This window comes from Dama dama, chromosome 22 (assembly GCF_033118175.1).
Source record: "Dama dama isolate Ldn47 chromosome 22, ASM3311817v1, whole genome shotgun sequence".
Lineage (NCBI taxonomy): Eukaryota > Metazoa > Chordata > Mammalia > Artiodactyla > Cervidae > Dama > Dama dama.
The window spans coordinates 14385353-14400834 of record NC_083702.1 but is presented as its reverse complement, the minus strand read 5'-3'; the positions used below and the strand labels follow the sequence as shown (position 1 = coordinate 14400834).

General features: G+C 49.2%; 1 protein-coding gene across 1 annotated transcript; it reads left to right on the top strand.

Moving 5' to 3' along the window:
- The first annotated feature begins 3384 nt into the window (after positions 1-3384).
- On the top strand, positions 3385-12221 carry FGF23 (fibroblast growth factor 23). Its single transcript, XM_061123933.1, has 3 exons — positions 3385-3667; positions 10103-10206; positions 11784-12221. Exons 1-3 carry the CDS (start codon positions 3472-3474, stop codon positions 12219-12221), a joined length of 738 nt encoding a protein of 245 aa, XP_060979916.1. The 5' UTR covers positions 3385-3471.
- Positions 12222-15482: the final 3261 nt, after the last annotated feature.

Here is a 15482-nt window from a genome sequence, read left to right as displayed (position 1 = left end):
TTTCTGTTTCGTAAACAAGTCCGTTTGTGTCATATGTGAGATTTCACATAGAAGTGATATCATGTGATATTTGTCTTTGTCTGATTTACTTCACTTAGTATGATAATCTCTAGGTCCATCCATGTTGCTACAAATGGCATTATTTCATTCTTTTTATGACTGAGTAGTATTCCATTGTACATATATCTAGCACATCTTCTTTATCCATTCATCTGTTGATGGGCATTTAAGTTGCTTCCATGTCTTGGCTAAAGTAAACAGTGTTGCTGTGAACATAGGGCTCATGTGTCTTTTCAAAGTATAGTTTTCTCCAGATATAGACCCAGGAGTGGTATTGCTAGATCATATGGCAATTTTATTTTTAGTTTTTTTGAGGAACTTCCATACTGCTCTCCATAATGGCTGCACCAATTTACATCCCCACTAACAGTGTAGGGGGGTTCCTTTTTCTCCAGAATTTATTATTTGTAGACTTTTGCTTGATGGCTCTTCTGACCAGTGTGAGGTGGTACTTCATCATAGTTTTGAGATGTGAAGTTCTTGAAGTGACCTGACAGCCTGTCTCACAGGACTCTCAGAGCATCAGATGTGATGCTGGGTGTGGACGCAGATTGTCGGTTGGGAAGAGCCAGACAGAAGCTAGCCGTGTCCTGCCCAGCATGTCCTCAGCTCCTTGAAGAGCAGGACTGTCCTTTTTCATTCTTTTTCACCCTTAGCCTAAGAATGAAATCTACAGCCTGGCTGTAAGATAGGCTTCCTATAAACACTTATGTGCAGATTGAGTGGATGCATTAGGGGAAGAGAAAATCTGATTGGATATTAGGAAACGAGCTTTAACTGTCAGCAGGACAACACACAGGGTGACGTTTTCAGGAAGGCCATCCCTCCTGGAGGCTTAGACATTGATCCCCCTGACTCCAGGGATTGGATGAGCAAGATGATGGGGAAACCACTGCTGAAATGATATGCCATGAGGAGGTATAGGTAGGGAGTGCAGACCTTCCTCTTCAGACAGGGGCTTCACAGTCCCACAAAGCAAAGAAAACCCTGACCCACCCTGAGACCACCTCCCCACAAGGGAAGGGGCCAGGGAGGTTTGCCTTGCAACCAGTCTGGGACTGGAGCCAATGCCCACATCTTCCTCCCAAGACACCTGCCCTGCGTCCCACCGTGCCTTGGCGTGGGCTGGGACACCCCTCCCCGTCCATCCTGTGAGTCTCCCTCAAGCTTCTCTTGCCCTCAAGTCCTCCTTGACCACTGCGTCCACCCAGAGGTCTGTCCCTCCTCCGGATGCCCTGGTAAGCCCCACCCATCCTGGCCATCCAGTCCCTCTCAGGAGGCAACTTGTAGGGAACAAATGTCTTCTCCGCTCAATCGCATTGCTTCGTCGGCCGGCTTCACAGTGCTAGCCACCATCACGTGCTCCTGAATGACTTGCACTTCAATCCTCAAAGCTGTTTCTTCAGTTCGCTGGGGCATGGGGTTCTTTGTATGAACCATTCTGTGACTGTTCCTAAAGAAGGCTGTCTGACACACAGCATCGGTGATGGTGGTTTAGCTGCTCAGTCGGCTAAACTCTTTGTGACTCTTTGTGACCTCATGGACTGTAGCCCACCAGGCTCCTCTGTCCATGGATTTCCTAGGCAAGAATACTAGAGTGGGTTGCCCTTTCCTCCTCCAGGGGATCTTCCTGACCCAGGAATGGAATCCAGGTCTCCTGCATTGGCAGGAAGATTCTTTACCAGCTGAGCCACCAGGGAAGCCCCATATATAGCACTGAACTGTCCTAAATCTTCTCTCTAACCCCGGGCGCCAGCACCCTGTGTCTTAGAGACACATCTTGGGTCCAGATGAGGAGCACTGTGCACCTCTGCTCCTGGCCCTTCCTCTCATGCTCTCGTGACTTCAGCCCCAACCCGCGGTGGGCTCAGGACACGCAGCTTCAAACTCTACCGCTCCCGGTACAAGCTACACGTTATTTAAACTGTCTGCACCAGCCTCCTCATCTACACAGAGAAGGTAACAGTTCCTCCCCCAGAGAGTTACTATGAAGAATAAATGAGTTACATGTAAAGTGCTTAGTAAGCTCTCTGTAAGTGCCACGTGTAACCAGGATTATTATGGGGCCAGCAGCCTGGGGAAACTAAGACACTGTCCCTGCTCTCCTGTTCATCTGCTGTGTGATTCCAGACATAAACTCCAAGAGCTCCCTTTCTTCATGTATAAAATTAAAATATTGTTAATGTCTGGTGTGTCTACCTCACAGGGTGGCCATGAGATCAAATGAGCAAATACATGTGAAAAACACTTTTATAAACTATGAAAACATGTACACGTGCAGAATAACAAACACCAGCTTTCTGTGCCTGCATCTGTGTGACCTCGCACCCCATGATGCCTTGTGTAATAGTTTCTGACTCTTCTCCCCCTCCTGTGTTAGCTGAGGGCTCCTGGGGCAGGCATCACATCTCTCTCCTCTCCCATCACAGGACACATCCAGTCCCAGGAGCCAGGCCCCTCAAGGACTAACTGTGGGGACCCCTGGCCTGCAGCTGTGCTCCGGGGACCTTCCTGGGCGCTGCTCCCTGGGCATGGCCAGCAGACGTCCCGTCTTTATGAGCTCTCTGAATTCAACTCCACCCTGCCAGGGAGACCACTATACTGGTGGAGTTGCCCTGGGCAGTCCACATCAGGGAAACCAAGCGATTGAACGTCAGCATTTCATAAAGGAGCAGTGACTTTGGGTCTTTCTCCTTCCTTCCCATCTCGAATCCTTCCCAAGGCAGGAACTTTGGCTTTGGGCGCCTCAGCCTCCAGCTCCCAAATCTTCACAAGGATGGAGTCTTGGAGGATGCCATGGCCTGATGCTGACCTGGGTTATTTCTGCATCCCTCTAGACACCCACCTAGCACTGTGCATAGAGAACGTTCTGTATGCACAGCTCCTGATTGGAATTCAAAAGACTTGTTTGGGAGAGAAGCAAAATGAGTGGACTTGATGGGAGATTAATTGCACAGGCGTCTGTGGACTGCACGGCTGAAGCTGGAGTTTTTCATAACTGCTGGCTGCCTTCACATTTCCTGGTGGAAGTGGGGCAGGTCAGCAGACAGCCCAGAGTCGTAGATAACTTTTGCCCACACATCATTCACTTTTGGGAGCGTTGGCTTGAAATTGAGGGGTGTGTGTGTTTATGTGTGTGTGTGTGTCTGGAACCGACGTGCCTTCCGTGAGCCTCAGAGATCCCTGTATTCTCTTCAAATGGGCTGATTACAACACAGAGGATGTGGACGGCGGAGTTTTTCCTGTTTGATGTCACACTGCTACCCTTTAAAAGTCCGAGGGGAAAAAAGGAGGGAATGCAGCTGAGAAGCCTCACGCCAGAAACCAGCAAGGAAGAGGAGAAAGAGGCCGGCAGAGTCAGGGAGGCCGGGTCGGGTTTCAGACTCAGCACCGATCACTCAGAAAGCTGCGATGCTGGGGGCCCGCCTGGGGCTCTGGGTCTGCACCCTGAGCTGTGCAGTCCAAGCCTATCCCAACAGCTCCCCGCTGCTGGGCTCCAGCTGGGGCGGCCTCACCCACCTGTACACGGCCACGGCCAGGAACAGCTACCACCTGCAGATCCACGGGGATGGCCATGTGGACGGCTCCCCGCAGCAGACCATCTACAGTAAGTGGGGTCTCCACCCATGCCAGGAAGGAGGGGGGACTGCTCTGAGCATCTACCTGCAGGGACTTAGGGAGGCCTTAGCTGGACCAAAGGGCTAATGCAGCCTCCTAGATCCTTGTCCAGTGTGTGTGTGTGTGTGTGTGTGTGTGTGTGTGTTCGCACGCACCTACCTGTGTATGTTTAGACCTCGGGAGAATATTCTGTCACCTCCCCAATTAGTGTTTATTGGTTTCTCCCAACAGGAATAATTTCCATCTTAACTAAAATCTGTCTTCCCACAAAGAGCAACCTCTTCCCCTTTGCCCTGTCCAAAGAGTCATAAAAATGTACAAATGATAGACAAGAAGGCTGGGACGAAGAGAAGCCAGACCAGTCAGTAGACGCTGAGTTATGCTCATGAACTTTGGACTGGGTTAGCCTTGGAAGTTGTAAACAGGATTCTTGTACCAGACCAAGGCTTGGGATAGATGAATCCAGGGGCTCTTTCCAACTCAGGGCTTCTAGTATTCTGGCCTTGTAAAAGTTCTCAGGAAGAATGTATCAAAGACTAGACTAGACAGCATTCACTGTCTTGATGAGTCTGACCCACTGAATCCACACACCCATCCATGCACTCATCTATCCAACAACCTTACTGCAGGCTTCAGTGGTACCCAGGCTGCTATGAGCCAGTGAGTCTTCTCTGTGGAGCTGAAAGTTCTACCTAGTAGCAAACTGAGCTGCTTGAAAACTCACCTAAAACATAAGACCATCAGAATGTTTTTAAAGATCAGGTTTGTGGAAAATTAGACCACAGTCTACAATAGAAAACCAACTAACTAGCTGTGCTTCAGATGTCCCCAGAAGGGAAAACGGGGTGGAAAGAGGACGGATATTTAAAAAGACATGGTCTTCTTTTTTAAGAGAACTAGTAAAAATTACTCTAAGGATACAGAAAAATGCCAACTGATTCAAAATTCAATCAGAGGCATGAAAGAGTAATCACAATCTCTGTTTAATTTAAAAAAATGTATTGTAGGAATGACTTGCCCTTTATTGCTGCATGGAATGATTCAGTAATTTTGCGATGGCCTTGCTATATGCAAGACATTCCTTCTGCTAAGAATCAAAGGGCCTTAAACGTAGTAGCAAGACAGATGAACATGCAAAGCAGAGAGTTCAGATCTCCTCAAGTTCGCAGCAGATGGTGACGGGAGATAGGAAGAAGGTCTCCTCAAATACCAAACGGTTTCCAGAACTCAGGAGAATATGGTAGGATCCAGGCGTCAACATCTTGGAAGCCAAGGTTGAGCCACATGGCAAAAAATCTGAACTAAATCGGGATACAGTTGTTGCCGCCAACGGAGCGCGTGTTTTATTCAATGGATACTTAGCAGCATCTGCAATGTGTCTGACATTCCCCAAAGCTAAGGTGACTTCAAAAGAAGACCCAGTCCTTCAAGCACCTCCAGGCTTCCAACCCTTCATGTCTTCCCGCTGTGAAGAGACTATTCAGAAACATGGTTTTGCACCTCTTGTGGAGGGTCACCTCCCTTCAAGATGAGAGATGATTTTCAATGCAGGATAGTAGATTATGGTACATTACTGTGATTCCCCTAGATGGAAAGGGCTGCAGACAATTAGAGACTGCTTCTAAAGCTTATCTTCCTTTGATGAAAGGAAGCCCCCGAAGATGCATCCTGGTGGGGATGGGGGGAGGGCTGTGAGTGGTGCCAGAAGGGGGCGGGGCTTAGCCTACTGAGTTTACAGAATAAATCAGAGAATGTCCCCTCTTGTAGCCACTGACCTCAGGCCCCAAAAAGGCACAGAGCACTAGTTGGAATGAATTAAAATGACTGAGAGGAAGCAAAGTGAGATGAACTGATTTCAGATTTTTTTTTTTTTTTACAGAAATGTGCTTTTGTTTTGTTATATATAGACCCTAGCTAAGCCTGTGTCTCTGGCAATTAAGAAACCTGGGGATGGAGTCAGGGGTGGGAGGGAGACACTTCTCCTAGTTTGTATAACCTTTTATATTATTCAGATCAGTTATCATGAGCATTATATACATATAGATAAAGAAATAGATTAGAGAGAGAGAGAGATAGGTAGACTAAGATAAAAAGTTACCTAAAACACTGATACAAGTAACTAGGTGGCAAGTAACAGGCTGAAGAAGAATTTGTAATGACCTCCCCAATGAACGCAAAGCAATGCTGGAATTTTTGTAAAACCAATGATGGTTTTACATTGATGGAAAGATGTGGGGCGTATTTTCCCTCCTAATTAATTATGCATTTCCAGTAAAATGCAGTTCAGTTGATTATTGTGCTTTACTAAATTCTTTTTTTTAACTTTTATAAATGAGGAATTTCGATTAGCCGTTGAGTATTCAACCCATCTTTGGTTTGTTGATCATCATTAAATTATCTGCCTACAAGATGTTAGACCCTCAGGACTCACAGCTATTAACAGGGAACCTCTCTGAAGCCTGTATCTCCTCCCGACTGTAAACAAGGTCACCCTCTTGAACCCCAAGAGCCCCACTTTGTGACAAGAGGAGCAACAATACGCAGTTAACATTTCTGTCTAGATCCTAAACTTTTTACTTCCTTCACCTTCCCCAGTGTGACTTTCTTTACTTGAAGCTGAACCATCCTTGGGCTTTTTAATCTTTCAAAATAATATCTTCCTTTTGGGGACCCCAAAGTTGTTTTGGAGAAGGAAATGGCAACCCACCCCTGTATTCTTGCCTGGAGAATCCCATGGACAGAGGAGCCTGGCAGTCTACACCTCATGGGGTCGCAAGGAGTCGGACACGACTGAGCAACCAACACGCAACACAAAGCTGTTTACACCCATCATCCTATTTATCACTTACTGGCCATGAGACGAGAATAGGGCAGAAAATTTTCTACTTTTACTGCAGAGGTTGAGGCAAAATGGTCATAGTAACAATCACTGGTATTTAGAAAGTGTGTTTATAATGGATAAAAATATTATCTTCTTACATCCCGAAGTCGACCAAATGGGGTAAATGATTGTGCTCCAAATGAGAAAACAGAGATTCAAGAACATAGAGAACTGGCTTGGGGTCACATATGGTAAGTGACCCAAGGAACACCTGGACCGGGTCCCACACTTCTGGGGTCGGGTACACAGACATGGCATCATGAAAGGAAATGTCCTTCACACCTGCTGGGCTCCAACAGATGTGGCCCCAGCAGTCAGGGGTTGGTTGATGCCTTCTTCCTGCCTCATTCTGCCCGTGGATCTGTGCAGACCTGCCTTGGGCCCCTGTACCGGGGAGGGAAAGCGGTTCTTGCCTTTGCTGGACTTTTGCACCGGCTCACGTGGATTTGGTTCGAGCCTGTGCACCCTCACAGCAGTGGATCCCTGTCCTTCTCCAGGCTGCCTTCTGTCCGCAGTGGCCCTGGACACCACACACACCACCCAGAGGGACGCAGGCATCCGCCGGTGATGGCCAAAGTGATGGCTTGTTGTCAAGGGCAGGCCAGCCACCCTCCATGGAGCCTTCCATCTGTTAAACATTTTCAAGACACTTTTACAGCATCATCCCTTTTGATCCTGCCATATCCCTGGGGAGTAGGCAGCACAACTGTGAGACAAGAGCGATGACTTGCTGAGGCTACAACACTTGTAAGAGGCGTAACAGGGAACAGAATCTTAGTGTCTGGGTTCCGGGTTGCCGGCTCAGTACCTCTCCCCTGCCCCCCCTCCAGGGTACAATGACCTGGAAGCCTTATTAGCCACGGCCTGGATTTTGGCCCCTGATTGCATCTTCTGAGGCTTGTCGTGACCTCAGTTGGAGATGAGTTCCTGGGCCATGGGCAGAGGATGTCAGGGTCATGGACCAGAGTTTGAATATTGCCATAGGTTCCTCATCCTTTAAATTGGGAGGTTGCTACTTCCAACATTAATAGTGGTGACATTAATAACATAGCAGCTGGGGTTTTTAAAAATTCTTTTTTATTTCTTTATTTTTAGTGCCCAAGGCATGCGGGATCTTAGTTCTCCAACCAGGGATTGAACCTGAACCTCCCTGCAATGGAAACTTAGGGTCTTAACCACTGGACCACTAGGGAAGTCCCATAGCAGCTGTTTTGAGAACTTAAAATATATCAAGTACTCAGAGTACAACCTCTCAAAAACAGTTATGAAGTGTAATTTTTTTTTCAGTGAGACTAAAAAATCATCAGGCTAGAAACAGCTTCTTGTTCCTTATGTTTCAGGTCTTCCCTCGACAGTAACTATAGATCTGAGACACCCCGACAGACTCACTATGGAGGATTTCATATCCTCTGCACCTCCCATAACCCACCCCACTTCCAGAAGCTTCTGTCAAGGCCAATCCTTAGCCACACTTGTAAACCAATGACCGCTCCCCTTGGGCCTCTCTCTGGGCTCACTCTCAGCCTCCCAGCCTCTGCCTGTCATCATTCTGACTGCTCTGAGCTCACCTAGGGTCTGAGTACTGCCTGCCGCTGTCCTTGGAGGGCTCTGCATGGAGCCCGCATGGGGTAGATCTGGGGTGTTACTCACCCACGAGGCGCCACCACGTACTGGGCACACATGCCCAGCATTCACAGCTCTCCAGGCTACCTTTCTAGAAGACCCCTGCCTGAACTACCTCCCTGGGAACTCTGAGGCCAAATGTGACATGTGGGGAACAATTCTCTGGTCAGCTAAGGGAAGAGACCCTGAGACTTAAAAAATGATTCTAGTAGAAAATGTCAGGTAATTAAACAGCGTTTGCGCAGGAAGTCTTGCTCAATTATCACTCGCATCACACCTTTTATGGTCTAACTGTACCCTTGCTACAAAACAGAAACTTTAGACTTTATTTGACTAGTCACTGGTACTTCTTAAAACTGCAAGTCTCCACGGGGGTGGGCAAGGGAGCAGGGGGTCCCACTCAAAGCTGCTGTCACTTACTCAGGGTGTAAGAAGTATGAATGGCTGTCACGCTTTTGTGCAGGACTAAGGGGTTATTCCAGAGAAGGCAATGGCACCCCACTCCAGTACTCTTGCCTGGAAAATCCCAAGGGCAGAGGAGCCTGGTAGGCTCCATTCCATGGGGTCACAAAGATTCGGACCCGACTGAGCGACTTCACTTTCACTTTTCACTTTCATGCATTGGAGAAGGAAATGGCAACCCACTCCAGTGTTCTTGCCTGGAGAATCCCAGGGATGGGGGAGCCTGGTGGGCTGCTGTCTGTGGGGTCGCACAGAGTCGGACACAACTGAAGCGACTTAGCAGCAGCAGCAGGGGGTTATTCATTTGTTATTTTTGGCTGTGCTGGGTCTTCACTGCCACCTGTGACTTTCTCTGGTTGCAGCGAGTGGGGGCTGCTTTTCGTTGCAGTGCGAGGGCTTCTCATTGCAGTGGCATCTCTTGCTGAGGAATATGGTCTCTAGAGCGTGCAGGCTTCAGTAGTTGTGGTGCCCAGGCTTAGCTGCCCCACGGCATGTGGAATCTCCCAAACCAGGGATCAAACCCAAGTCCACTGCATTGGCAGGTGGATTCCCAACCACTGGACCACCAGGACCAGCGAAGCCCCAGGGTTAGGTTTTGAGAGAAGCTGCCCCTGGGGGAGGCGGACACCAGCAACTGAGAAAAGGAAAAGAATAATGATGAAGAAGCAAGAGTAATTCCCTGCATCCATTAGACATGGACAGATAAACCACCTGCTTCTCCACCCTAGGGAGGCATAAAGTTATTAACACAGGTGATGAGGTACATGCTCGGATAGAGGTGAGGCATTGTTTGGAGGGCCTGAGAAGAAAGAACAGTCCATGCAGATGAGGGAGATTAGAAAAGTCTCCATAAAATGGTGACATATGAGCCTGGCCTTGGAGCATGAGTGACCTGGATACACAGAAAGGAGAGGAGAAGATTCACTCAAATACAGTTTTTGACACAGAAAGGGTGCTGACTGCTGCATCACTGACTCCGCACAGCTATCTCGGTGGAGGATCAAGCTCCAAGTACAATCTGGATTCCTGAAAGACATCTGGGCATAGATTTCAAAATCACAAAAGCTTGGGAGAATGTCACCACCATGGCAAACATTAAGCAGTATGAGCCAAGGTCTTCCCTGGTGGTCCAAAGGTCAAGAATCTGCACTTCCAGTGCAGGGGAGGGGCCGAGCAAAGGGGGCAACAGAGTCTAGGGAGAGAGAAACGTGTTGGCACAGGTAGAATGCTGGGAGCTTGGGGTGCTCCCTACAGGCAGGGGGAGAGACAGGAGGCAAGGTGGAGGAGGGGAGGGGCGTGGGAAAGTGGAAGTCAGAAGAAAGAGGCTGAACAAGGACAACTGTGAGGAGAGTTCTGTGAAGTCATCACCCTGCCTGCTTCAGATCAATCAAGGCAGGCTTCTTGGAGGTGGGGACCACATGTGAAGCCCGGTTTTGACCTGAATGGTTTTCTCCACAGGCGCCCTGATGATCAGATCAGAGGATGCGGGCTTCGTAGTGATAACAGGTGTGATGAGCAGGCGGTACCTCTGCATGGACTTCACAGGCAACATTTTTGGATCCGTGAGTTTCTTTTTGTGCTGGGTTACTACTTGCAAATGCTTATCTCACAGCTCTGGCAAAACGTAGAACCTTTAAAGATTTCCACTTGCAGTGTATCTTGGTGATGTTTTCACTGAGGACTTTTACCCATCTAAGTATCAGATGCTCTGGTTTATACAACTGGGGTCTGAACCCAGGATGTCCAGCTCTAGGGTTCCTGGGCTCTCAGCTTCTAATCTGACCTGCCCCACTTTGTCCCCATTTCTGTATGTGGCACAGCACCTTGCCTGCAGCCCAGGTCCTCAAGTCACATCCACTGATATTGTAAAGTCCACTAGAAAGAAAGGGCGAGAAGCCACTGGCATCTCATGATGTTGTTCCTAGATGTCTGTGACCTTGGGCAAGTCCCCTATATCTGTCAACCTCAGTTTCCTCACCTGGAAGAAGTCAAGAGTGGGGATGTCGATCATATGCCCTGTGGGCTTCCCCCAGTTCAAGGTCTGTAGGGAATTCTCTCTGTCCCAGCTGTGATAGCTGGTCTGCGCTGGAGAGCAAAGGCTTCCGAACTACAGGGCAGCAGGGGGTTCCAAACATCAGGCCTTAGAACAGGAGCGGGAAGGCGGAGCTCCGGAGCTCCTCCCACCAGAAATTCCAAGACAGCAATTACTTTCTGTTTTGCTTGCTGTGTCCCAGCACCCGCCACAGAATCTGACCCAGAGCAGACAAATATCTGTTGAACAAATATAGACAAATAGATATGAAAATACCTGTTGACCGCATACAGGCATACAGAGAGTCCTCCTCTTTAAAATACTGACTTCCTGGACTCTGGGGCTTCCCTGGTAGCTCAATCAGTAAAGAATCTGCCTACAATGAAGGAGACCTGGGTTCAAACCCTGGGTGGGGAAGATTCCCTGGAGAAGGAAATGGCAACCCATTCCAGTATTCTTGCCTGGATAATCCCTGGACAGAGGAGACTGGCGGGCTACAGTCCATGGTTTCACAAAGAGTCGGACACGACCGAGTGCCTAACACTTTCTTTCCTGGACTTTGAGGATTAAATGGCATACTCTGCAAAGATCCCAGGGGGCAGTGGGCAAAACCCAGCCCGTGAGTGGCTGAGTGAGGGTTTGCCTAGGTCAACTGGTGATGAAGTTCATGTCCTGAATTCCCACGTTCTGTCTCTGCTGGGAGCATTCTCACTTATGTGGAGCCCCACAAACCTCAGCCCACTCTTGTCCAGGTGAGAAGGCTGACCCAAGTCGCCGCTGAGCCCAAAAAGGGTTTAAAGGGCAGAGACAGGGCAGGACAAGGCCGCATGGAAGTCGGCCTCCCTCCAGAAAGCTGGTTCTGTAGTGCGTGGCTCCAGGCAGCCACGCGCCGCCAGTGAGTCCCCAGGCTGGCCGAGAGGAACCGCGCTGGGGGCCTGGTAGCTTGGAAATGAGTGGAAATCCCTTTTGCCCAGCAGGGCACTAAGGGATTCTAAAGGCATGGCCCTAGCAGAGTGGGCGGCAGGGATGGGGTCCCCGGGGTGCGGCTGGTCGCGTCCAGTCCCCGCGGGCTCCGGGCTCAACCCAGTCGCCCCGCCCCGCTTGCAGCATCACTTCAGCCCGGAGAGCTGCCGCTTCCGGCAGCGGACGCTGGAGAATGGCTACGACGTGTACCACTCGCCGCAGCACCGCTTCCTCGTCAGCCTGGGCCGGGCCAAGCGCGCCTTCCTGCCGGGCACCAACCCGCCCCCGTACGCGCAGTTCCTGTCGCGCAGGAACGAGATCCCGCTGCCACACTTCGCCGCCACGGCGCGGCCCCGGCGCCACACGCGCAGCGCGCACGACGGCGGGGACCCGCTCAGCGTGCTCAAGCCGCGCGCCCGCGCCACGCCCGTGCCCGCCGCCTGCTCCCAGGAGCTGCCCAGCGCCGAGGACGCCGGCCCCGCCGCCAGCGACCCGCTCGGGGTGCTCCGCGGACACCGGCTGGACGTGCGCGCCGGCTCCGCAGGCGCCGAGCGCTGCCGGCCCTTCCCTGGCTTCGCCTAGGGCGCCCGACTTGGGAAAGCCACATCGTCTCCTGGGGGACAGGCTGCCCTGCCACCCCCAGCAGAGGAGGTGGAGTAGGGTGGCAGCTCGCTCCCCGGGAGGTCCGGCACCCGCCGCCCCAGGGGGAATCGCCCTTTGAGGCCTGCGGAATGGAAATCCTCACCTTCCTCATCCCACCTCTCCACGCGCCCCTGGGAGAGAAGGGGTCCCCGCCCACTCTCCTCTTCCCTCTCCTGTCCTCTCCATCAGTCCAGTCGTTAAGAACAAAGGCTTAGAGACTTCCCTGGTGGTCCAGTGGTTAAAATTCAGCCATGCCAATGCCGGGCACATGGGTTCGATCCCTAGTGGAGGAATTGAGATCCCACATGCCTTGCAGGCCAAAAAAAAAAAAAGCAACAAAGGTTTAGGGAGTTGATACCCCCAACACCCGCACCCCTCACCCACAGAGTTGAAGGGGAGAGCCCAAAGTCAGCAGCTTCTCCACTACTCCCCTACTTTGTGTCGTCTGCCCGGACCCTGCTTGACCTTGACCTGGGAGGACATTAACAGATCAACTGGGCAATCCTACTCACAAACATCCTTAAGCATCTCTGGAGAAGCCTGTCCACAAGATTGGCGGTAGGCTGGTCAAAACTTAGACAGAATGACTGCTCAGAGATGGGAGGCAAGGGATCAAGGTGGAAACATCCCCTCCCTACTGGGCTGTCCCCCTGCCCTGCTCTCTCCCTCTCCGCGGCCAAAGCCTGGGGCCCACAGTGACCCCTGCGGCCCTGACACAGCCCTGCCTCTTGGACTGCCTCTGGCTTGAGTGATTTGAGTCTGAGGAGGGGATCTGGTCTTGGCTCCTGATAATCTACCCTGCTAGGATTTGTTTTTCCAAATGGAAAAAAATTCAAACTCTCCTAAGAGGCATTTAGCTAAGTCTGCTTCCAGGGTGACTGGCAATCCCAACTACACAACTGTTGCAGGGAGGGGCCTTGAGACCACTGCGGTGGGTTTGGGGTCTTTGTAGCAATTGTGCCCTTTCATGAAGTGGCATTGAGGATCCTGGGGAAAGAAATCCAGGACTGGGGACCCCAGTGCAGGAGTCAGGAAAAGCCAGCACCGTCAACTCTTCATCACGACCCTACCTGCCCTGCAGCCGTGGGCAGAGGCTTAGCTAACACGCTCCTAGGCTGGCACGTCTGGGTCTTACTCCGCTTGGAAGTTCTTGGGACACCAAAGACAGTTTTCAGTCCCAGAAGCCCCAGCGCCACCCTGAGGAATACCGACTCTCACTTACAGACGATGGAGCACCAGCCAGGGTACTGATGACTTAGGCGTCCTCAGGGCCCCTTCCTACCTCTGCTTAAATGGCCACCTGAAGAGAATGTGGGCAAGCAGGGCAGATCTGAATAGCAGCTTCCTCCCAGTCACCTCGCCACCCTCCTTGCAGCAGCCCCCCTCTTCTCATCATGCACCCAATCTTAGAAATTGATCCACTGTCCTCACCTGATGGTTTTAGGCTGATGACCGGTTCCTATTTCGAAACACTCAGACTTGTATGACACTATATGGCAGTACATGGCAACTATTTCCTCTACAGTCTTCATTTCCCACTGGAGATACTATTATACTGTATAAGAGCTACTGGAGAACCACATGGAAAGGACTCTGGCAGAAAACTGGTTCATTGGGGTCTTCTCTTTGGCAGAGCCGAGGGAGCCCCACAGTCTTTTGTCCCTTAGCACATGGCAATATTTATTTATTTATTTGGAAGATTTTTGCCTCTCGCTCTATGTTTATAGATATTTATAAAAATGTAACCCCACCCTTTTCCTTTCTTCTGTTAAAAAAATAAAATTTATCTCAGCTTCTCTTAGTGTTTCTTTTTCTGTATGAGTACATAAAAGTATATCAAAATATGAGAATAAAAGGAATTATGGTAGAGGAGCACTGGGAAAATGTAGAGAAAGCAAAGTTGAAAACAAAATCAGAACTTTAAAATATTCCAGGTTTTTCCCATACACAAACAAACTCAGTAATTTTGACTAATTCAGACAGAATTCTGGAAAACAAAGAAAAAATTTTAATCGTGATTGTATTTCTGATCACTTTAGCTTGTTGTTTCCTTCAAAGAGAGAAAAATTTTTTATTTGAAAAATAGCCACAGACATAACATCAAGATCCCAGTAACCCTCTGAAGGAAGATGACACATTCTAGGCTCTAGACGAAATAAGGGGAAATGGCCCACAGTCCGGAGAAAATGCAATCACTAGAGACCAGCCATTAGATGAGCCAGATCCTGGAATCAGCAACAGGAACTTTGAAGCAGTTATGATAAATATATTTAAGGATTTAAAAGGAAAGAATGGTACTAAGGAATAAACAGATCAGAGAAAAGAAACAATAATAAAGAACCAAGTAGAAATCAAGAATTGAAAGATATAATATCTGAAATAATAAATTAAGCAGGCTTAACAGTAGATTGAAGATGAAATAGCCACTGAAGATAATAAAGTCAACACATACTCTAATCTGAAGAAAGAAAAAATATGTTAAAAAAAAACCCATCATGACCAGTGTCTCAATGATTTGTGTGGCACTATCAAACTGTCCAAAATATGTGTAAGTGGAGTTCCAGGAAAGGAACAGAAAAAGTTGAGGAATATTATTTGAAGATATAATGGCTGAAATTTCCCCCAAATTGATGAAAAATGAATGCACTGATACAAGAAATTCATCAAACCTCAAGAAAAGTAACAAAGGTAATCACAGTCAAACTGTGATTTGGGGGTGGCTCAGTGGGTAAAAAATCCACCTGCAATACAGGAGACACAGGAGACCCGAGTTTGATCCCTGGGTCGGGAAGACCCCCTGGAAGAGGAAATGACAACCCACCCCAGTATTCTTGCCTGGAGAATCCCATGGACAGAGCAACCTGGTGGGCTACAATCCACGCGGTGGCAAAGAGTCGGACACAACTGAGTAACTAACACTTTCATTTCAACACGTTGGAATTTTGCAGGGGAAAGGGCATGGGATCTCCAGATTGCTATCCAGTGTTTCAGGGGGAAAACATACACATGAGCCTACAGGACAAAACAAATGGCTCAAAATGTAAGCAAGTGGTGAATCTGGGTAAAGACATTAATATGAGTAGTTTCTTATATTATTTTTGCCACTTTTCTGTAGGTCTGACATATCAAAAGAAAAAGGTTACCAAAACACACACACACTTTATTGTAATTATTCTCCATTTAATATGCAGAAATAGCAGC